The sequence below is a fragment of the Triticum dicoccoides genome, chromosome 1B (genome assembly GCF_002162155.2).
Source record: "Triticum dicoccoides isolate Atlit2015 ecotype Zavitan chromosome 1B, WEW_v2.0, whole genome shotgun sequence".
Taxonomy (NCBI): Eukaryota; Viridiplantae; Streptophyta; class Magnoliopsida; order Poales; family Poaceae; genus Triticum; species Triticum dicoccoides.
This window is the reverse complement of record NC_041381.1, coordinates 276,443,054-276,467,599: the sequence shown is the minus strand read 5'-3', so window position 1 is coordinate 276,467,599 and position 24,546 is coordinate 276,443,054. Positions and strand designations below refer to the sequence as shown.

The 24,546-nt window shown below is 47.2% G+C and overlaps 1 protein-coding gene across 5 annotated transcripts in view; it reads left to right on the top strand.

The window, feature by feature from the left end:
• Window positions 1–919: 919 nt before the first annotated feature.
• Window positions 920–24,546, top strand: part of LOC119331203 (maspardin-like) — a 25,350-nt gene continuing 1,723 nt past the window's right edge. Inside the window, exons 1-6 of one of the 5 annotated variants that reach the window (XM_037604404.1) lie at window positions 920–1,116; window positions 9,196–9,321; window positions 9,973–10,071; window positions 11,442–11,587; window positions 20,449–20,557; window positions 20,674–20,781. In XM_037604404.1, coding sequence (XP_037460301.1) covers window positions 1,036–1,116; window positions 9,196–9,321; window positions 9,973–10,071; window positions 11,442–11,587; window positions 20,449–20,557; window positions 20,674–20,781 — 669 coding nt within the window. In that variant the 5' untranslated portion in view covers window positions 920–1,035. The remainder of the gene's footprint in view (window positions 1,117–9,195; window positions 9,322–9,972; window positions 10,072–11,441; window positions 11,588–20,448; window positions 20,558–20,673; window positions 20,782–24,546) is intronic. The other 4 variants (XM_037604376.1, XM_037604384.1, XM_037604392.1 and 1 more) reach the window with 4 other exon arrangements.

Sequence of the window (24,546 nt, the reverse complement as noted above, 5' to 3'; positions counted from 1 at the left end):
GTGCAACTTTGCTTGTTGCCTTTTAGTGGCGGAGCCACCTCCTGGTGACCCTGGGCAGCTGCCCGGGCTCTGCTCAAGAGTCACCATAGAATTAGAGCACAAAACATGAAGTGATTAGCATTTTCTATGGGCAAAATGGCCGCCGGTCGGGTGCCTTTGTGCTCATGCCTGGGTGGATGAGCCGGCTCCGCCACTTCTGCCTCCTACCAACTGTCTACCAACTGTCTACCAGTTAATGTGCAACTTTATGTGTTGTGCTGACCAACTAACTAGCACGATGTGCAACTTTGTCTGTTTCCCCGACCAACTGTACCAACGAAAGCGTGCAACTCTGTGGATGTACGTGTGCGACTATGATGTCGCATGTGTGTGCAACTCCCGCGGCCGTGATTGTGCGACTATGCCACCGTGCGTGTGAATCGAGGGCGGCCCAACACGGGATTACATCGTCCTCCATGGCCAACACCGACAAAGCAACCTGGCCGCCAAGCTGCGCTTCTTCCCGCGCTACACCTCGGTGCACCAACACAACAGTCTGTTGTGCGTCGCGACGTTTCGGTCGACTTGGGGCGGCGGTGCGGTCGACCTTGACCGAGGCGACCTGCAGGGGTGATCTACAACAACAGAAGATGCAGAGTACCGGCGGCAGGAACGACTAGGCAGAGGGTGCGTCGACGGCTGCCGTGGTAGCCATGGTCGCACGCACGCGAGAAGGGTGAGGGAGTGGCGGCTAGCTAGGTTGAGGGAAAATCGGGAGTAGGTTGGTCGTTCGGGCCGCAGTGGGTCTTGTCGCGTAGCAGCGAGCGTCAGGCAGGCATGAAGCCATGGTCGGCAGCTCGTTCTCCCCGAATAGTGGGTACGCACTTTTTAGATTTTAGGAAATAAAAATTCATGGGCGGACACTCTGATGTGGTCCCCGCACGTGCCCACTGTAATACACGTAAAGCCAGTCCACTAGATGCGATTTGCTCTTCCCCTCCGATTTGCCGTCCCCGGTCTCGCTGCCGCTCTGGTCGGAGGCTGTGAGAGAGGGAGATGACGGGACTAGGTGGCGGCGCGGCGGCCCCCGGGGACTACGTCTACTTCAAGTCCGTCGTCCCGCTCCACAAGATCTCTGTAAGCCCCGGCCTATCCGAACCCCTCCCCGGCCTCGCCGTCAACCAACGCAGGCACTGACTTCAGCGTGGTGCCGTGGTCTCGAGCACGGGCCTTGTAGTGGGTTCCGTTTTGTTCTGAGGTCGTGGATAGTTCTCAGGATCGAAGTGGATAGGTAGGGGAATTTTGGGAAAATCCTGACGGAAGAAGAGAGGAAAATCGATCAAGAGAGATAGCTGCGCTAGAGTTCTAGTTGCGGAAATGTGAAAGCAAGTAATTTAGGGTTTTTCTGTTTATCCCTCTCATATCCAGCTCCGAGTATATATACTACTCGTGCGGTGAATAAATAGTAGCTCACTTAGAGTTTAAAGTTTAAACTGGAGTGTAATTATTACAAAGCCGATATGAAACTGAACAGGAAAGGTAATTTGTCGGAATTGTTCTCTGCTGTTGCATTTGAGGGATCTGGCCCGTCCGAGGAACATAATGTTTGCCCATTCCTTTGTTACTCTTCTGGAGAATAGACTGACTGTCGAAAAGTTCAGACTAGGATATTTGGGACCTGACACTGCACCTCCTGAGATTAGTTTTCAAGGCTAAAATGTAGGAAATACCTTTTGAATGAATGCGCATCCTCCCAGGTATGCACAAGTCATTGCACCATTGCAGCATTTTTGTGAAGGATTGCCGGAAGAGCTAATCATAGGCAGTTGAGGGTTTGGGAGAGCATTGGGGCCCAAGTGCTACCTGAGATGACTAACATGAAACACTTGGTGGATTTGAGCGCTCTCCAGATGTTGCAATTTATAAGACATCTCACCCACTTTCTGAAGGATGTCAAAGGGGCCGTAGTATTTGGACTGCACCGTCAAGGTGGAACGGAGACCAAATGCAGTAATTCTGTATGCTTGAAGTTTAAGGTATACCATCTCTTCCACGTTGAAGTGCGTTCTGTCTGCTTCAGGTCTGCGAATTTGTTGATTCTGGCCTAAGCATGATCCCGATTTTCCTGCAGTTTTGTCATTGTAGCTCCTGTGTCAATTAGTGCAGCTCTGGCTTTGTCACTGACAGTGCAAGGAATTGCCATTTCAGCAATCTGAGGTGGCTGATACCCATACAGAGCCTTGAATGGAGAAGTTTTCAAAGATATGTGGTACGATGTGTTGTGCCACCATTCTGCTGCTGGCAGCAGATTACACCAATGCTTGGGTTCCTGAAATGTCATGCTACCGAGGTAGCTTTCGAGACATTGATTTACACGTTCAGGTTCAGGCTGTCCGTCAGTTTCTAGGTGATGAGTGGTGGTCAATTTCAGTTCTACATTGAGAGATGTGAAGAAATCCATCCTATCTTGATCAGATACAATCACCTGAGGCAGACCATGTAGCTTATGGATATTATCCATAAGAGTTTTGCCACAGTTTGCACAGTGAATGGGTGAACCAAAGGCAGGAAGTGTGCATACATTGTCAGTTGACCAACCACCACTAGAATGACATCTTTGCCCTTGGATTAGGCAATCCCTCCATAAAATCCATGGATATTTGGGATCATGCCTCTAGGAATTCTGAGTGAGTTGAGCGAACCAGGGTAATTAATTGTTTCTTCTCTACTAGTAACCCGACAATTTGGACACTAAGCAAGGAACCGCTCAATTTCTCCTTCTAACCCATGCCAATATAAGAGCTTCTTAATTCTGTGACATGTCACTCTTCTGCGAGAATAGAATACCCTCCAATGATGGAAGAATGGGATGAAGTGAGGATTTGTTTCCCGAGGTTGTTGGTGTTGCCCACATAAATTATTCTTTTGTATCTGAGGATACCAACTTCAGATGAATATTTTGGTTTGCTTGAGGGAGCTACAACCAGTTCCTGTAGTAATTTCAAGCACTTGTCATCAGTTTTTTCTGATTCTTCCACTTCTTTCACTCAAGCCGAGATTGCCATTGAGATTGCATTACAACAATCACTTCATTTTCTTGGTCTTTCTTGGATAGCTACCTTGTTTTCTACTTGTTTTTTGTACTTAATAGCAGAATCATACCCTAAGAGCTTGAGCATGAGTTTGTGTTGTATCCCCTTTAGTTATCTCTGACTGAACATAAACTTGTGACTTCTATGGTCTGATTTGATGATCAGTTTGTTGCCAGTGAAGTAATGTCTCCACTTTTTCAAGCCTTCCATAATTGCAATGGCCTATTTTCATATGTTGACTGTGCAGTTGTATTTAGACCTAAACTCTTACCGATATAGGCAGGATGTCCCTTTTGCATGAGAACAACTCCTATAGAAGTACCACTTACATCAACTTGTAGTGTGAAAAGCAGAGAAAAATCAGGTAATGCCAAGACAGGTGCAGTAGTCGTTGTTGTCTTCACTAATCCAAATGCAGCAGTTTGCTCTGCTCCCTAGTGAAAAGCTTCTTTTTTGAGCATGTCATGGAGAGGCTTGCGGATGTAACTGTAATTTCTGATGAACCTTTTGCAGTAGCTAGTCATCCCCAAGAAACTTCTGAGTTTACTGAGGGTTGTTGGTTGTCTCCAAGCAATGATTGCAGCTATCTTTGAAGGATCAATAGCTACCCCCTTAGAGGAAGTGATGTGTCCCAAATATTCAACAACAGGTTGTGCAAAAACACGCTTTATTTTCTTCACAACCAGTTTGTTCTTTCTCAAAATATTTCCAAAACTTAGTGTGGATGAGTTGCGCGCTGTTTTATGCTTTTGCTGTAGATCCGTATGTCATCAAAGAACACCAGTACATGTTCCTTGAGTATCTTTGAGAAAATGTTGTTCATAATGGGTTGGAATGTTTGTGCATTTGTAAGCCCAAAAGGCATTACAAGATACTCATAATGCCCTAGATGTGTTCTGAATGCAGTTTTGTGGACATCATCTGGATGCATTCTTATTGAATGGTACCATGATCTGAGGTCCAATTTGGTTAATATAATGGCCTGCCCCTTGTAGTTCATCTAATAACTCTTCTATCACTGGGACAGGATATTTGTTGCTGCTCTTGCTCTTGTGCTGGAAGTTGTTCTTGTTCCAGTTCCTCTTGCTCATCATCAGAATGACCTTGCATTTTGAGTGCATTCATGCTCTTTGCAGCCCCTTGCATTTGTGCTCATAGAACCAGTTCTTAGGACAACACCAACACTTCTTTGGTTCTCTACCTTTGTCGTTTGGAGCCCTGGGTCAGTTATCTCTTGCAGGTGCTTGCCTTGATCCCTGCTGAAATTGATTGGGTCTGCCCCCCTTTTGAGTGGCAGTAAGAACATGTCTTTTTACTGCTGCCAAATGAGTTTGTTCTAGCTGCCTGGAGGACTCGTATGCACCGAACAGTGTTAGGTATATGACATTGGACCATACGTTTCACATTATCCTTGTGGCCACTGATAAATCTCAGCACAAAGAAATATTCAGGTAAATAGGGATTGTCCCTCGTCATTAGTTGCATCCAAGTCTCAAACTGATCAATGTAATTATCCGTACTGTTGATTTGCTTTAGATGTCGGAAGTGGTCCATTGTTGCATCATACCAGTCTGCTTCAGGAAATCTGTCACATAGCAAGCTGCAGAGTTGATGCCAGCTGAAGTAGTGCAGCTGTATATTGTCCTCTGCCGACCATATTTGAGCTCTTTCTCTTGCACTGGCCATTTTACTCACTGATCTTGTTGGATGCCTGATAGCCCAAATATTTTTTCACATTGCTGGATCCAAGTGATTATGTCATCTCCATTGTAAATGGGAATATCTTGAAGGCTTTCTTTCCTGCTTCTTACCACCGCCAGAGTAGTCGCTTCCTCTTCCATCACCTCAAAGAGCTCCTTTCGTCACTGTCGTCGTAACTCACTTTGAATCATGGGATTTTGCATTGTTCCACCAACCCTTCTTTGTTGCTTTGCTGAATCGTCCTCGGTCTGTCAAATCCGCGGCGACAGGGTTCTAGCAGGTTATTGTGAGTGGTGTTCACACCTTACTCGCGAATTTGAGCCAATAATGGGTGAGAGGCTCTGATACCCTTGTCAAGATCGAAAGAAGAGATGGAACTCGATCGGGATAGATAGCTATGCTAGGGTTCTAGTTGCGAAAATGTAAAGGCAAGTAATTTAGTTTTTTATTCTTATCCCTCTCATAGCCATTATATACTAGCGTGGTGAATCACTGGTAGCCGTGTAGGAACAAGGTTCAAATCGTTCTTTTGTTAGGATGCCTCAGCTGCATGCATCACTGCACTTCCACTGACACCTATTTAAACGGCTCGTCTCGCCGCTACCTTATCCTATTTTCGTACTGCTGTCGCTCCATCCCGTATGGGTAGAGAACCCGTCGCTGTCTCGGCTGTGATACCGGAGGCTCTAGGGAAGTCAGAGGAGAGAGCACTCATCTTTGGGTGGGCTTACTACTTATATGCTTTCAGTAGTTATCCTCTCCGCACTCGCCCTAGTTTAACTGGAGCGTAATTTTTACAAAATGTGAGATTAATTAAGAGTTATATTCATAGTTAAAAAAGGCGCGTCTAAGCGAGCGCTTAAGCGCACCTAGGCTCTAGGCATTGGCAAAACGCATTGCGCATAACTACGCTTAATCTGTGCATAACTGCGCATAAGCATGCGTTTTGGTCAGTAAAACGCAAGGCGGTGGCAAAACGCACAATTAACGCCTAGCGCTTTTTTGAACTATGGTTATATTATATTGCATGTATAGCCCGTGTATTTTCCCCGTTGTATGAGGGGTTTCCTGCATATTTACCACATGTGTGTGTGTATGTGTGTGTATATATATATCCAAGGAAATACAAGTTGCATATTTCCTAACATGGTATTAAAGCCCTAGGTTATTTTTTCTTCCACGCGCAACTCGTGCTCCAATCCAATCTCATGCTTGCACCGCCGCCCCTCTCTTGGTTGGCAGTCACTGCCTCCTCTTGGGCTGTCGTCATCCTCTCGGTTGGCCGTTGCTGCCTCCTCCCCCTTTATCCCAATTTCTCTCCCTCTATCGTGCTCGCTTCTGCATCGTAGGTCTCCAGATCACCACACACCACCTCTTGTCTCATGTCAGGCCGTGGCGCTGCTCTCAGGCTCTCCCTCATTGCCGCCCACTGCCTCCGTTGATGGGCTCCCTTGTCATCGTGCTCCCCATCCGACTGCTTGCTTCGTCTGGGGCCCTCCTCTAGGATCGGCCGCCGTTGCTCCCAAATCGGCCGCCGTCGCGCTCCCTGGCCACTGCCTTTCAGACCGTCCGCCGTCCATCTAGTTGCTGACTCTGCCACCCCATCTGGCGCCTCACTCTTGTTGTCTCGTCTCTGCTCAGCCTCCCGCAGCCTGCTGTTGTAACGTTGTTCTTTCTCTTGGGCTTGTGTGCTCGGGAGCGTGGTCTCCAGGTTGGCTGGCTGCGTGCACTTGGGCTGACCTGTGCGATCGGGCTGGAGTGCTTTTCTTGAAGCCATCTACGAGCTGATTAGTTTGTAAAAAAAGGAGTAAGAAAAGTAAAGAGGGGAAAACAATATCATCAGACATGGTGTCTCTTGCTCGCCCTCTAGTGATTTCCGACGGTGTTTCTGGTGTTCCATACACTTAGTCCATCTTGCGATGTGCCTTTCCTCGGTCCTTGGTGCTCGTTTGTTTGTGACGTCATCCCTTTTGGTGCCTTACGCAGACTGTGGTGGTTGCTCTACAACGAGTCCTCTCGCAACATTCGTGGATGCTGATTGTCGCTGTACACTAACTGCCCCGACGACTTTCATCGGCAGTATTGGTGCACATTGCTACACCGACCCCGTCGCGCACACACGTTTGCCCTTGGTGCTTGCGTGCCTGCGACCTTGTCTCCTCTACTGGCTTCTGCAGATCGATGTTGGGTGTGCTACACCGCCTGCTCTAGCGACTAGCGACTTCCACGGTTGGCAATGCCTGCTCCTCTCCTGGTGCTGCTACGTCGACTACTTTAGCTGCGTCCTTCACTGAGCAGGAGACTGCGCGCCTTCGCGGCCTGCTTATTGCCTCCGGTTCTCCATTTCCGGGTGCATCTACGTTGACCTCTTTAGTTGAGCCCCTGACTGAGCAGGGGATTACATGACTTTGGTGCTTGCTAGCTGCATGATGAAACACAAACAAGCGAGACGCAAATTTGCGCATGTAAAGGTCTCAATCTTTCACGGTACTTGACGAAACGAAAACGCAACAAAGTAGATGAAGATGTAGCCGAACAAATACTATGGATCGAGCGAGATGCAAGAAACCAAAGTAACAAAATCAGCAGTCAATCTCCTAGCGACTCTGCTCTTGCGACGCATCATCAAAAGATTAACATTGTAGCTTTCCTGTACTTTCCCAACTCCCAAAAAAACAACCTCCCCCGGCACTACTAACTTGACAGGAATTTCACCATTCAAATTTGTGTTAGCAGATTTAGCATACGGTGCAATTCCCAGGATTCCTTTGCCATCTTTCTTCTCTTGAGCAAACAACACTATGTCATGGAGACATTCTTGAGTCCGTGTCGTGGCCGAAGAAGCTCTAGTTGCCACATCATCGCCTCCCTCTTTAAACAAAGCTGTCCTTGGTTTCGTGGTTGCTTTGGGGACCTTCTTTGGAACTGAAATAATAGCATCCACCTTGATATTTGGCAACCATCAGTTATAGCACATGTCATTTCCCGTTAAATGAATAAGTGTTGGACCTCCCATGATGTGTGGCACCATGATCATGTTGCCACGTCCTTGCCAACAATAAGTGGCATGCATCCAATTGGCAAAACATCACATATCACCCTATCAATTTAGTTGCCAATCGAAAATTTGATGCACACCTTGTGAGCAACATTTAACTTTTCAGTGTTATACAGCCACTCGACTAAGTGGGGTTGTGGGTGTTTCCACACACCTTGCTGACCTCATTGGTGTAGCTTCCACCATCGATGATCAACTTACAATTGGTGTCGCTGATTTTGCACTCAGACTGAAAAATATTCCAGCGCTGCCCCTTGTCCTCGATACGGTCTTCTTGCACTCGCTGCACCATCAAGGACGTATATGATTCAGCAGCTTCAAAACTCATGGCCTCTTTTTCAAGATCTTCAGACTTCTCACTAGATCTGTCATCAACTTTCTCTTCATCACTAGCTGATGTATCCATCTTTTGTGAGTAATACTCTCTTCTCATTAGGACATTCACGCTTCATATGTCCCCGGCCTCCACACTTGAAGCACTCTACATCACTAGTGCATACGGTGGACTATGCACTCGAATCAGCTCTCAATGCTCCTATTTTTGGAACATCCTTACGAAGAGGCTGAGTTCCGAGCTATGACCCTTTTGACGGCAAAGGTGACTTGGTTACTGTGTTTACTTCAAGAGTTTGGTGTGTACATGTGCGTGCTATCAGTATTGCGCGTGACCTTGTGAAGCATGAGCTCACCAAGCATATTGGTGTTGATGCTTCTTTTGTGCGCGCTGGTGTGGAGGACTAAGTATTTGCTCTCATTTTGTGCCTTCCGAGTTACAATTGGCGGATTTACGAAGGTCCATACTAGAGCGCAACATGGATTTTATCCCACCCTGTGTTTGAGGGGGGGTGGGGGTGGGGGTGATAGAGTTATATTATGTTCCATGTATAGCCTATGTATTTTCCCTGTTGTATGAGTGGTTTCTTGCATATTTACGAGCTGTACATGTATATACCGGCCCTCCCCCCAGGAAATACAAGTTGCATATTTGCTAACAAAATTAATTCATTGGCTGTGGCTACCCATCCATTTAACTGGCGTGCACGTGAATACGTGATCATACAAACAGACACATATATGGCCTCTACACAAGCTACAGAAGCATTGCAACCTTCGTTCAAATGTATCACCCGCGCACATAAAATCTTGGTTCTGGTTAACAAGTCCCCTGTCCAGTACAAAATCAAATGTATGTTTTACAATCTTATCAATCCAGTTTTAAATCTGATTAGTAAAATACACTGTGATTCACGCCTTTTGGAAGAAAGAAGGGAAAGTATTGCTCAAAAAATATATATTTTTAACTTGTTTCTACATTTCTTATGGTTGGCGAGATTCTAAATTATTTCTTTCTATTGGATTTTGTAGATTGGATCAAAATTGTGGAGATATTATGATTTTGGCCCCAAGGCTGTGCCACCCCTTATCTGCATCCCAGGAATTGCTGGGACGGCTGATGTATACTATAAACAGATAATGTCCCTCTCTATGAAGGTGCTTATAATAAGAATGAATGAGTCCCATTCCATTGCCAGTGCAGCACACATCTTTTCTGATTTTGCTAGCTGTCTTGAGTGTTCATATGTACCTGCAAATGTATACACAATGCAATATGTAACCCTTATGCTGACATACAGTGGCGGAGCAAGGATTGAAGCAAACCCTGGGCCAATTTTTTTCTGGCAACATGGATAAACTTTGACACTTAAAACTACACCAAAAATACCTCATACATTCCCAAAAATATCCAAGGCGAAAATATACAAAATAAAGCTCAACTGTTTAGTAAATCAATAATTTAAACTCAATGCACTGGTGAAAAGCATCTCCTCATCTTCTATATATACAACATGAAATGAAATTGACATAAAAATGCACCGATTTGAATTCAACAAAATGTGGGCAAGAGGCCTTGATTTCTTTCTGCTACATTAGTATTTTATGAGATTTTCATGCTTTGCATGACGTCCAAATTGTGGTGGCACTGTTAAGTGTATCCAATTTGAATAGCCATCTCTCTCTTCTTGGAATTTTATTACAGAGGTCAACAATTGCAGAATCCTCCTTTAGTTCTGCTTGGCACATGTATAATTGTTAGATACATATATCAGACCAACCTAAGATTTTTGTCTTCATTTTTTCCAGGGTTATCGAGTAATATCTATTGATGTTCCCCAAGTTTATAATCACCATGAATGGATTCATTCCTTTGAAAAGTTTTTGGACTCCATGAATATCCATCATGTAAGGAAATATTATAATACTTTCCTTTTTTATGAGGCTGTTAGCCTAGTAATGTGTTGCTCTCTTTCATTTCCAGCCTTGCTTAAAATTGCGAACCCATATTTCCTAGGATCTAATGCATCTTCACTTTATGTGTGTGTGCCTGCTGCACCTATAATCCTGAATTACTCCCTCCGTTCCTAAATATAAGTCTTTTTAGAGATTTCAAATGGACTACCACATACGGATGTATATAGACATATTTTAGAGTGTAGATTCACTCATTTGGCTCCGTATGTAGTCACTTGTTGAAATCTCTAGAAAGACCTGTATTTAGGAACGGAGGGAGTATTTTTGTAGTGTTGTTGAAGTTTTTGTTGGTACATAAAAAAATATATAAGCATGGTATCATGAGGTATCGACATGTGAACTTAAATTAGTTCTGCTCCTACTTGTTCTTGAAATACACGTGGTTCTGATTATTAGAAGTTGGTACAGTTTGTACTTACTAGTTTTTTATGATTCCCTTAAGAGACGTCTGTAGCATGGTTTTCTAACTTAATTGCCCATTCTGTGCAAATTAACAGCACATGTCGTATTTTATTCACTTAATCCCTGAGGGACTCTTGTGAAGTACTTCCTCCGTTCCAAATTATTTGAAATTCTAGCTTTGTACCATGTCAAACGTTTTTAAGTTTTAACCAATTCTGTAAAATTGGACAATCTAATGGGCACACACATGCACGTTTGTTGCGCCTTCCAATACCACCACATGTTGACTTCATCTACATTAATTGCTAAATTGGAATTTTAAAAATGGCTTGTCTCACACCGATTAGCGATTCACAGTGGTGAAGTACTCCCCACTTTTGCCAAGATGTCCTGGTTGACGTCGCCTCTCTGCATCTCTGTATTGCACTTTAAAATATATTAAAAGTCAAAGCAGAGAATATTTGCTGATGTCATGTTTTGGATGCATACGATACCATGTTTGTATGAGAGAAAGAGAGAGGTTGGATGGCCCCATGGAAAGACTAAGATGCAGCGGCTGCTACATAGTCGTGTCCATATAAAAGATATGAACATCCACAACACCAAATTCGTTACATTGGATTAATGATAAAATATATTTCCATACTGTATGTAGATATTAGCACATTTTTTATGGACTTGGTAAATATAGAGAAGTTGAGTTAGGTGAAAGCTAACTCAGATACTCCCTCCATCCCAAAAAGCTTGTCTTTGATTTGTCTGGATGCGGATGTATCCAGAGACGGTCTAGTGTTAGATATATCTGTATCTAGATAAATCTAAGACAAGCTTTTTGGGACGGAGGTAATAGTTAGTAATGGATGGAGTGGTACTGATTTATATTCAACCATTTTATGAAGCAGGTTCATATCTGTGGTACATCTCTTGGTGGATTTCTTGCACAAATATTCGCTCAATACCGCCCAAGGAGAGTAAAGTCCTTGGTGCTATCAAATACCTTTCTTGAGACACACAAGTTTGCTGCTGCTATGCCATGGTCTCCACTGTATGTAGTCTGTTTTTAAGAACTTTTTTGTAAGATCACATGATTGCTCTATTATAACCTAGTGATATGCCCATGTGAAAGTGTTTTATTGTGTTTACATGCCTGCACACTTTCGTACGTATAAAGTCTTAGTCACATGCATATTAGCATGCTGTATAGAATTATAGCTGGAAATACACCTCAGAAGCAAGACATAATTTTTTTATTAGAATACAGTATACATGGCTTGTGAGGTCTAAAATTCTGGCAGTAATATTTGGTTTCCAAGTTACATTGATCCCTATATTTTTGAAGCTTTCAAAAATGTACTTGCAGATTTCAAAACAACAACAAAGCCTTTCTGTCCCAAACTAGTTGGGGCAGGGTAGAGTTGAAATACATCAGATCTCAAATTCAAGTCATGGTTTTGGCACCTGGATAACTAACTTTCACGCACCCTGGCCTATGGCTAGTTCTTTGGTGATACTCCGGTCCTTTGGAGCTCTCTCACGGAGCCCTCCCATGTCAAGTTTGGTCTACCCTGACCTCATTATCAGCACACTTTAACTGTCTGCTATGCACTGACGCTTCTGGAAGTCTGCGTTCTATATTCCCAAACCATCTCAGACGATATTGGACAAGCTTCTCTTCAGTCGGTGCTACCCCAACTCTTATCTCGCATATCATTCATTTTGAGCCTGATCCTTTCTTGTGTGGCCACATATCCATCACAACATGCGCATCTCTACTAGACCTAACTGTTGGACATGTCGCCTTTTAGTTGACCAACATTCAGCGCCATACAACATTGCATGTCGAATCGCCATCCTATAGAATCTGCCTTTTAGCTTTTGTGGCACTCTCTTCTCACAGAGCGTTAGAAGCTTGGCACCACTTCATCCATCCAGCTTTTGATTCGAGTCAGTTAGAAGCTTGGCACCACTTCATCCATTCAGTTTTGATTCGATGACTCGCATCTTCATCGATATCACCATCCTTCTGCGACATTGACCCCAAATATCAAAAGGTGTCTTAGGTACCACATGTCTGTCAAGTCTGACCTCCTCGTACCTAGTAGTACTGAAACCACACTTCATTTACTCAGTTTTAGTTCTACTAAGCTAAAACTGTTTGATTCCAAAGCCTGTCTCCATAGCTCAACTTTCTGTTAACCCTCGTCCGACTATCCTCGACTAGTAACACATCATCTGCAAAGTGCATAAGGAGCATGGGGAGCTCTCACTCCAGCAGGACAACCTAGCAGTGGGCGCCCCCGACCAGACATCAGCCGCCATAGCCATAGAAAGAAGAGAGATGAGATTCAACAACTCGGGAGAGTGAGTTTTTTGGAGACGGCGTCCACGGGGGCGCGCAGGAACCCGACGATGGGTGGAGCTTGGCGTGGCTGCGCGCGTGGAGCAGAGCAGCCGACGTGGCATTGCGTGGATGTGACGTCAGTGGCGGTTTTCGGCCCCGTAGGCGCATGCCGTGGAGGGCTTGGCAGGCCGCAGGTGGGAGCGCGCCATCAGCGTCCTGGCGGCCATCTAAAGCGGGGTTAGATCCGCGGGCAGTGAAATGTATTTTTCTGGGCTATGCTTCTAGTCAGTAGGGGTATAAATGTGGTGTCCCTCTGAGACACGTAGATTTAGAAGATGGTCAAGAGGGGGAGAAGGTCGTCTCTCATACTCATGGTGATTCTGAGGGACTAACACTGATGATGATGTGCAGGCTCAGGTCCAGCCAATTGTGAGTAGAATTCCGGTTGGTACTCACGACAGCAGCCACATGTGCAGGAGCAATTAGTGCAAGGTAAACTGATAGAAACTAGGGTTCTACCGGGTCTAGGCCGGAGGTTGTAGGGGAAGGAGGGAACTGGTCGTGGGCGAACTCGCGGCCGCCAGCGGCTGGGCGCCGTCGTGCGCGAGGAGGCGGCGACTGAGAGGGAGATGGCGCAGGGAAGGAGGCGGCGACTGAGAGGGAGATGGCGCAGGGAAGGAGGCGGCTAGGGTTAGGTCTCCCGGCTCCCTAAGGAAGCCGAGCAAATATGATTGCTTCTTTGCTTGATTAGATTGATACATCTCTCCTTATATAGAGAGGTTTACTTGACTCCCAAGCCCCTAATAACGATAATTGGGCTAAGCCCCTAATAACGATAAGATAGACTGGGCCACAACTAACTGGGCTAAGCCCCTAACATGCCGGTCATTTAGATATATTATAACTGAGCACCTTTCTTGCCCTCTCAGGACATTAGCATTTGTATCCGTTGGATCGTCACTTTTATGCGTTCTTGGCCATCAGGTTGGCTCTTAATCGCACGTCCAGGCTTTCTATCGATCTTAGCGAGCGCCAACGTTCTTGGGCCGCTACTCTGGTGGCTTTTTTGGGCGTCTGGGATTCAATTGGACCTACTGGGCCTGTAACAGCCTCCACTCGCAACAATGCAATGATGCAAGTGTTGAAGTTTATATGTGGATTGCCTAGCCCTTTCCATCAGTTCGGACGTTTGGTTGCGTTGGCTAGTGCATGAAGCTTAACATGGTATCAGAGCCCAAGGTCTTGAGTTCAAGTTCTGGCTGTCGCAGTTTATCCAAAAGTTATTGCTGCCCCCTTTGTCCATGTATAGGCCTCTTGAGCCATACCTCTTAGTCTTATCCACGTGTTGACTTTCCGCGTCACACGTGAGAGGGGGTGTTGAAGTGTATATGTGGATTGCCTAGCCCTTTCCATCAGTTCGGACTTTGGTTGTGTTGGCTAGTGCATGAAGCTTAACAGCAAGCTCATCAGACACAATGGAACTGCCTATTGCGCTGCGAAAGGGGACGCGTGAAGCAGTAAAGAAGGCTTTACCACTGGATGTTTTTTATTATCATGAAATTGGCAATTTTGTGCCTTATGAGGGTTTGTCTCCTTCCTACAGAGCGTTTTGTCTCTCTCTATAAACAGTGACAATCCCAAAGGATTGGAAGGCTGCAAAGCAAGATCCGAAGTGGCATGAAACGATGATAGAGGAGTTGGAAACACCGAAAAAAAAACACCACTAACCACATTCCCGGCAGAAAAGAACGTACTGAGTTGTAAGTGGATCTATACCATGAAGCAAAATCCTGAGAGAAAGGTGTAACAGTATAAGGCCAGATTGGTTGCCAGATTGCTCCTGTTGCAAAGATGAACATAGTAAGGATACTGGTTTCGTGTGCTGCAAACTTTGGGTGGAAATTGCACAAATTAGATGTCAAGAATGCCTTTTTACATGGTGACTTGCAGGAAGAGGTATACATGGAGATACCACCAGTTTTTGGTATGGAACAAACTACGGGGAAGGTACGCAGGATGAATAAGTCTGTGTAAACTGAAGCAACCGTCGAGGGCATAGTTTGATAGGTTCAAACTTGTTGTCTGTGGCTTGGGTATGGTCAATGTAACGTGACCACGTGGTGTTTTGCAGTCACTCTGATCAAAATATCACCATTCTTGCAGTTTATGTGGATTACATTATCATCACTGGAGATGATAAGAAGGAAATAGAGATTGAAGGGGTGTCTGAGCAAGGAGTTTGAGGTAAAGGATATGGGCAACTTAAAATACTTTCTTGGTTGGCATTGAAGTGGCCCGGACAGCGAACATAATATCTTTGTACCAACGGAAATACACCTTGGATCTCTTGACATTACGTATGCCGTAGGGTGTGGTGAGCAGATACATTCATGAACAAAGGAGTGGGCATCTTGATACTGTGCACAAAATCCTGAGATACTTGAAAGGCACTCCGGGTAAAGGGTTGTGGTTTGCGGAGAGTGGACATCTTGAGGTGGATGGCTAGAGTGACTGATTGGGCAGTTTTCAAGATGATAGAAGATCAACTTCTGGCTATTGTGTTTTGTGGGAGGAAATTTGGTGTCATGGAGAAGCAATAAACAAACCGTTGTGTCTAGATTAACACCAGAAGACGAGTATTGAGCCTTATCTCAAGGGCTGAGAGAGATTCTCTGGGTGAAGCACCTACTGAGCGAGTTGAAACTTCCAAGGGACTCTTGAGGGCTGGTGTGACAATTAGTCAGCTATAAGCATTGGTAATAACCCAGTTCAACATGATAGGACAAAGCATGTGGAAATTGATCGCTTCTTCATTAAGGAGAAACTTGATGTTGGGATCATCAGCCTTGCTCATATCAGCTTTAGGCAGCAGATTGCAGATTGCTTGACAAAGGGACTGGGAACAAAGAACTGTAACTTGGCTTGTACAAGATGTGGTTTGATAGATATCTACCATCCATCTTGAGGGGGAGTGTTGAATCGGTATTGTGGCCGACGGGAGGGTCATCGCCGGGCAAAGGAACCGGTATTGTGGCTTGTACCAGGGAAATTGGGGGGATTTTGGGCAGTGGGGGATAACTTTTACTCCACTGTACCGGTTAGGGGATGGCTAGGTGCGCCGTGAGGAGATAACCGAATTTATCCTCCCTTACGACCTTATTGGGGATCGGTTAGAAATGCCCTAAGTGGAGATGGGCCCTGGTACAAGCCACATCCCACTGCCCAAAATCCCCCCAATTTCCCTGAATATGCTCACTCCTGCCGAGGCCGAGTAAAACTGGCGGCGACCTCTCTTTCTCCCACCCTCGTTCCCGCCGCCGCAGCCACCACGCCCTGCTGCCGCCCCGATGACCCTCCCTCCGTCCGGAATGGATAGCCCGGACCCTTCCCTTGCCCCGCAGGCCGCCGCCGCCGGCTTGCCGCCGCCGCCGGCTTGTCGCCGACGGAAGCCACCCACGTGCCGCCGTCCTCCTCGAAGAAAAGCTTGGGGATAAAAAAGAGCCCATCGGGTTCAAGCTCCGCCTCCAACCGTGGCAATGGTGGCCGGGGTGGCGGCTGCCTCTCCCGCAACGGACCGCCGCCCTCCCGCTGCTACCACTGGAGCAAAAAGAGTAAGAAAACTGACGGCGGCGGCGTCGTCCCTCGTCGAGGCGGCCGCGAAGAAGAAGGCCACAACGGCGGCCCGTCCAAGGCCGGTGCCTTGTGCAACTACTCCGTCTGCCCCTACGGCTACTGCTCCGGCGTGAGCGGCAGCCGCAGCCGGCACTAAGGGTCGCGACCGCCAAGTGCTTGATGAAATGCCGACAAGGTAAAGAAAAAAAAATCCTCTTTCGCATTTCGGCTGATCGGTGATTGTTGGTAGCCGATGGTGATCTAGTTTCTTTGTTTCGTTGTCGTAGTGTGGAGATGAACACGGCCGAGTTCTGCGTCTTTGGAGTCCTCATCTTTGGAGTCCTCGGCCACCATGGGACTTGATGAGCTCAACTATGACTCCGTTTGGCATCATTCGGAGGCGGCCCAAGACATGGAGCAAGAGGGGGTGGTGGTGCATGCCATTGGTTGGCTCGATCCACAACATATACGTGCTATGTTTGTGGTGATTTTGGGGTCAGGGTCAAACATTGTGTTTGAAGTGATGCCTTTTGGGTGAACTTTGCATGTTTTTATTTGAAATTCGATGAAACTATATGTTATGATGGTTATGTTATGCATGTTTTAATTTCAATATCCTCATGATATATATTGTATAGTGTTTGAAGTTGATGCCGTTAGGACACAAAATCTACACAATTTTGTTTTTACTCCACTAATTATAGGGGATCGGCCAAGTGCGGCCACTGTTAGTGGAGTAAATTTTTCCTCCACTAACTTTACTCCGCCGGATCCTCCCTTAACTTTTAGGGGATCGATTAGAAATGCCCTTAGGCCCGTGGTCTCTCCAGCATAAGGAGCAAAGAGAGCTGTCTCTCTAGCAAGACAACCTAGCAGCGGGCGCCCTTGACCAGACATCGGCGGGCATAGCCACAGAAAGAAGAGTGCCGAGATTGTACTTGGTGTTGTATTATCTACTCTGACTACCTTAGGCTGGGATAATTGCAGGATTTGGTGTTAGTAGTGAGTATGTTTGGTGTCCTGTTGTGAAGGAACATGTTTAAAACTCTAGAGAAACAGTCAGCACTTGGAAGTACTGTTTCGTCCAGATCGTGAGTTTTGGTATGATGACAATTTTTACAGTGTATCTGAAGAACAACTTATTTGTACTGAAACTTTGTTTCTACAGTACATAAAAATGACTAAAATCTTGAAGTCTGAAACTTGGAGTGTGTTAGTGACTTGGTGGCCTATTTTTTAGGACCTAAGTTTACTCCATGGCGGTCTTGATGTTATGCATATTGAGGAAAATATAAGTGAGAACATTTACTTGGGATACTTTTATGACTTGGGGGCAAGTCAAAGTACAATTTACAAGCATAGCTAGACCTGCAGGAAGTTAACATCAGACTGTAGCTGCATCCATGAAAGAGCTGGTGATGCATATTAATTGCCTTCCACTTTCTATACAATGTCGAGAAAAAGACAAGCTGCAGTTTTTCAGAAATAAAAAAATGTTTCAGATGACAATTTGGTAACAACTTTAAGATGTAAACACTAACACTGGTAAAGAGAGAATTTCAGGCCTTGTCTTGACTATCATATTTTAATCTAACAAATTCTTATTGTTGCTTTGTGAGATCTATTTCTTGATATCCTTTTTTTGTGGCCACATGCAGTAACTCCTGGGCCTGAACAATATTTTGTAAAATTAATCGTCGAGGAATAATATACATTCATCTAACTTTTCGTGAAGCAATTATAAACCTTGCATAGCTTTCACCTAAGATTGACAATATTATACCAGTTTCTGCCTAAGATGACTAAATAAGTTATTGGGTGAATCAAGTATATTGAATTATGTAAACAAGTTTTTGTTTTGCATATAGTTAAAACTAAAACACATTTTTCTAGTTCAGAGCAAATTCAACTCCATTGTATGGATTATTCCAGTTGAGAAATACATAATGGCTGTTTGTAACGCATCGTATGTGGGACTATCCCGTGTTCACGGAGGCGTTGCACCTCGCGATCTTCAGAGCGTCGCGCGCTGCCATCCCCGTTCATCTTTGTGGTCGTTGTGATGAGAACTTCTAGTGTTGTCGCTGATTGGGAAAGATGCTACCCCTGATCATCAATGGTGTGCTTCCATGCGTCGTCCCTGCTTCTTCTCTGGCCATCGTGGGTTGGTCTAGTGGTGGAGTCACTAGATCCGCTGCCCTTGCCCCTTGTTGGCGTGGTACCATCCCCCTACCGCCATCTCCACCCCCATGCCTCCGTTTTGGTCGTTTTTTTGTCGGATCCGGCGAAGCGCCAAATCTGGTGCTCCCACATTCCCACTTGTCTGATTGTTGTTGGTGGCAGACCTTGGCTATATGCAGTGGCGGACCTAGAAAGTATTTGGAGTGGGGGCATATTCTATAGAAATTCAAAGAATTTAAGCATATTTTTCCAAAAACACAAGCAAATCTTACTGAGATTTCAAATTTTCAGTGGGTGCCTAGGCCCCCACTCGCCATAACGTGGGTTCGCCCCTGGCTATATGCCGCATTTCATGACGTTGCTCCACGCGAGCCTCTCTTGTCTTGCAAACCTCACTCGTCGTGTGTGTTTTCATATTGGTCGTTGGGCACGGAGAGCTTCATGCGCTTGGTCTGCTTATTCTTGATGGCGAGCTTCTTCTTGGCGATGAGCATTGCGTTCTTCTTCTCGATGGCGGCTCTCTTCACTGGCACCTTTTTTTCGAGCTTATATTTCGCATTGCTCATGGTCAAGGATGCGGTCTTAGGACCATTGGCATGGGGAGGTTGGGGATCCCGATGTTGCTCTTGTTCTTCATTGTGGCGGTGGCGTCGAGATCAGTGTGAACTTGAGTATTACGGTAGCTCGGAAGCATTTGTACTTGAACATCGTCTTGAAGATGAAGAAGATGTGGAGGACTTGCGATTGTGGAACATTTTCTTGATTTTGTCCATTTATGCATCCAACTTGGAGTCTGAGGTAGTCCTTGTTGTGAGTTTCGGCTTCACGCAACTCGGCATGCAAGTCGGAGGTGAGGTTGTTAATCAGCTCATGCCAAGGTAATTTCCTTTTTGAATGGCAGTTCCAAAAAACGTACTTCAGTGTCAAAAAAGCGTATTCAAGCTCTTGTCTGTGGTCCACTTGGAGCTTGTGGGTTCATTTTGATGTCCGTAGGGTGCCCCGCACCAAGGTTGGGTGCTGTTGGGTCGTGGCGGTGCGTTTGTCTTCCACGATTTGGCCTCTTCTTTTCCAGCCGACTAGCTTTGGGGCACCTGCCTGCCTCTCCTTCGCTCCTCTGCCCGTGGTCATGTGTCGCGGATGGTGTCGTCCTCGCTGTGGTGCGAGGTGTGCTCCTCCCCAGTTCTTGCTGGACCGCCCCTCGGTCCTCCTTCTGTGACCTGGGTGGCGGCCGATCTGCTGGCGTTGGGACGTCACGCTTACACTTGGGAGAATGGTGTTGGCTCATGGCTGTTGGCGGACTTGTCCCTGTGATGCTTGTGCTTCAGTCGCGTTTGTCATCGTCTTTGTAATCCTGTATGGGTCGTGTTGTTGCTGGCTGTTGTTCAGGCTCACAGTGGACGTTGTCTTTGCTATGCTGGCTGTTGTTCAGGCTCTCACAGTGGACGTTGTCTTGCTATTGCCTTGCCAGGCACTCTTGTTCTAGTTTAGGCTGGGCTTGTCGGTCTTCTAGTGGCAGATCGCCGATTCTTAGGTTGACAATCCTTGGGTCGTTTGGTTCTATAGTTGGGGCATGCCTCTGTGGCAATGTATGGGTCGTGCCTATCTTAATGAAATTACATGCAGCTCTCATGCATGTTTTGAAAAGAAAATAAAATCTCATAGGATTTCTTCAATGCAACATTAACTAATATTTTATGTTTGTATTTTGCCTATAAATCATTACTGCAGATAATAATCATTTATTCTGTCTCAACTACTTTGTGATATTGCAGTGTCAGCTGGACCCCTTCTTTTTTGCTGAAGAGGTATCTCTTAACAGGAATCCGAGATGGTCCACATGAACCATTCATTGCAGATTCTGTGGATTTTGTAGTGGGTCAGGTTGTATCACGTTCCAACACTTAGGCATGTTATAAATATAAGTAAAGTAAAGGATCTTGATGCTCTTCTATTTTTCCTAGTTTATGATTTGGTAAGATCGAACTTCTGCATGCCAGGTAGAGACATTATCAAGAGAAGACCTTTCGTCAAGGTTGATATTAAATGTTAATGTTGCATCAGTTGGGTCATTATCGCTACCTGATTCATTCATCACAATAATGGATGTAAGTACCTAACTCAGTTATAACATGACAGATTAGTGTATGTAAGTTTTCCTTCATTATTTTTACTTCATTCCAACGATTGCCTGTGAGAGCTTTTGCTGTGGTCTTTGGTTAATTTAAGATTGATAAATCAGTTCCTAACCTCTCTGACTATTATGCTTAGAAAACCATGTTAATCTTTTTTTCGAGAAAACGCATAAGACTTGCGTTTCATTGCATTGAAAAGAGAGAGTTTGTGTGTACAGTCCTCCTAGGAGGTAGGTTACAGAGTACACGGAAGTAACTAATGTACATCCCCGGTGGGCAGAATGGCACGCAGGCCAGCCGCTCCCGCTCTAGCCCAAAGGGCAGCTTCCTCCTTGACCTTGTTAATGAGGGAGTGGATAGATGGCAGATTGTCGTCGAAACGCACTTGTTCCTGTGCTTCCATATCATCCATGGCATGAGGAGGGCGATGGAGGCCAAGCCTTTGTGAAGGGGCTTGGGGGTGTCATACCTTGCTTGCTGCCACCAATCCTTCCGCGAGGCTTCATTCGTTGGCGCGCTGGTCGTCATTCGTAACCAAGCCAATATCTCATGCCAGGCCTGTCGAGAGAAGGGGCATTCAAGCAATAGGTGATGGATTGTCTCCAGAGTTTGATCGCAGAGGGGGCACCGGGGAGGATGCTGTAGGCCACGCCACGTGAGGCAGTCGGCCGTCCAGCAGCGATCCTGGTTCGCCAACCAGTGGAAGAACTTCACTTTGGGGGGTGCCCAAGATTTCCAGATCAGCTTCCATGCATCGCAGGACACAGCCAGAGGAGGCGCGGTAGCATGATTGCGCAGTGTAGACACCGCTCGAGGTCCACTTCCAGATTAGGCGATTGGGTTCCTCAGTGAGCATGAGGCCCTTGAGCTTTTGCCAAAGCAACGGGTACTGCCCGACCTCGTGCACGCCAAGGATACCCTAAATGTCACGGGCCCAGCCATGGTCATGGAGGCCCTCAGCCACGGTCCTGTGCTTTCTGCGCCTCTTGGGGATGCACGCGTATAGGAGTGGTGCAATTTCGCTGATCGAACGCCCATCAATCCAGCAGTCTTCCCAGAATTTGGCAGTGAGCCCATCACCAATCATCATGTAGGTTGACGCAAAGAATATGGCCTATTCCTTCGTGGAGAACTGCATATCAAGAGCAGACCAGGCGCGGGTGTCGTTAGTGCGAGAGAACCAAAGCCAACGCAGCCTAAGGGCGAGTCCAGTGCACTCCAGGTCCTAGACCCCCAGGCTGCCCGGGGCAGGGGGCGACATTCGCGGCGCCAATTAACGTGGTAGTGGCCGCTGTTGGCAGCTGCGCATCCGACCCAGAGAAAACCTCGCTGTATCTTTTCGAGCTGTCTGAGAGTCTTCTTCGGCGGGGCGAACACCAGGAGTTGGTGTATCGGGATCGCGCCCATGACGGATTTGACGAGGGCGAGACGGCTGGAGCGGTTCATCAGGTGGGCTTTCCAGGAGGGGAGGTAGCCAGCGGTGTGATCCACTAAGGGCTGGAGTTGCGGCAGTAGGGCGTCACAACGTAAGCGGGATCCCAAGATAGAAGGGCATCTCGACTGTGGGGCACCCAAGTGTCTCGACTACAGGTGCAACTTCCTCGGGATCACAGTGCAGCAGAGTCGCTGAGCTCTTGGCGTAGTTGACTCGCAGGCCAGAGGCTCTCCCGAAGATTTTCCAGAATACCCTTGACAGCAGCTAGGTCGGCCGGTGATGGGTGGCAAAAGAGGACCACGTCTTCGGCCTATAGCGAGATTGCCTGTATTGGCCGTTGAGGGTGGAGTCGCTGTAGTATGCCGTCGTCGATGGCGCGCTTGATCAGCTGCCCAAGGATGTCCACAACCAGCGAGAAAAGTTGCGGCGAGAGGGGGTCGCCCTGGCGCAATCCACAGCGCTGCCAGATCGAGGGCCCCAGGATCGCAAGCCACTCGAGGAATCTCTCGCCAAAGCCATACTGGTGAAGGGCCTCAAAGAGGAAGGGCCATGAGAGCGAGTCGAATGCGCGGGCCAGATCGAGCTTTAGCAGAACTAGGGGTGCGCCCAACTGATGTAGGAGGCGCGCCGTTTGCTTCACCAGCACGAAGTTGTCGTGAAGACAGCGGCCGGGGATGAACGCGTTCTTGTTTCGACTCACCAAATTGTCGAGCTTGGGCGCGAGGCGAAGGGAGAGAACCTTGCGAAGATCTTCGCGACCAAGTGAATGAGACTAATTGGACAATAGTCGCCCAATGTACTGGCGTTGGCGCGCTTAGGCAGCAACGTTAGTAGGGCCTGGTTCAGGCGGCGAAAGCCACGACCATGCATGTCGTAGAGCTGCTGGAACACCGCAACGAAGTCGCTCTGACGATACTCAAGCACGCGTGGAGGAACTCCGCGGTAAATCCGTCGGGGCTGGGCACCTTGTGCGCGGGCAGTTGCTTCACAGCGCTCCAGATCTCATCCTCGCTAAACGGTGCGTCCAAATCGATCAGGTTGCTAGGCTCAATGAGCTCGAAGTTGATGGTGTGGTCGCGATCAACAGCAGTCCCGAGGAGGTCGTCATAGTGCTGGAAAGCAGCCTCGGCCATGTTGGTGTGGTCGAGGAGCACGCGATTGCCATTGACAAGGTTGTGGACTCTGTTCTTTTGACGGCGGTAGGAACATTGCCGGTGGAAGAAGCTCGTATTCGCGTCGAGACGCGAGTGCACTGCCTGGCAATGGAGCGCTCCAGCGAGGCGAGGCCGAGGTGCACAATCTTAGCTGCTTGTGCAATCAGTCCTCCTGTGGCGTGAGGACGCGATCCTCCTGGGCGCGGTCAAATCGCGATATGAGCTCCCGAGCGGTCGCAAGTTTCTGCTTGATGGAGCCGACCGAGCACGAGCTCCAGCTGGTGAAGCCACGGGCAGTGGCTTGCAAGCGGAGGACGAGGCGCTTGAAGATCGTCGTGGACAGAGCTCCAAGCAGCGTGCACCATCTCCTGGAAGCCGTCAAGGCGTAACCAGAAGTCCTCAAACCGGAAACGCCGGCGAACGATGGGCATCGGGGCGCAATCCAGAAGCAAGGGGCAATGATCCGACACTACCGACGTGAGGCATCGTAGGTGGCATTCCCCGTGCAATTCCTCCCAATCCGAAGTGCACAACACCCTGTCGCGGTGGACAAGGGTGGGCGCGATTGCTCATTTGACCATGTATAGCGTCGGCCATTGAGGTAAACCTCTTTGAGTGCTAGGTCGTTGATTAGGCGGAACCTGCCCATCACACGGTGATTGAGATTGCCGTTATTCTTGTCCTCATCGCGATATATGAGGCTGAAGTCATCACAAATCATCCAAGGCCAAGCACAATCAAGGCGAATGTCATGGAGCTCTTGGAGGAAAGCAATTTTGTTGTCGTCCTCCTGCGGTTCGTAAACCACAGACATCCACCATGCCATGGAGTGCCGGAGCCTGTCTGCACCTTGGCGGTAATCGCGTTCGTGGTGAACCGGGAACTAGGGGTCTGTGATAGATACGGCGCTGCCCCGCCAAGCGAGTAGGATGCCGCAACGCGTGCCGATCGCAGGCAGATACATGTACTCGTCAAACTCCGAACCGAGTCTCTAAAACCACCGACGAGCAAATCAACTCCATTATCACTTCCTGGAGGCACACAATAGCGGCCCTGGTAGTGTCAAGGAGCGATCGCATACTCAAACGGCAGGCACGGGAGTTGAGGCCGCGCACGTTCCATACAGCGACCTTGAGGCCATGATCCGTA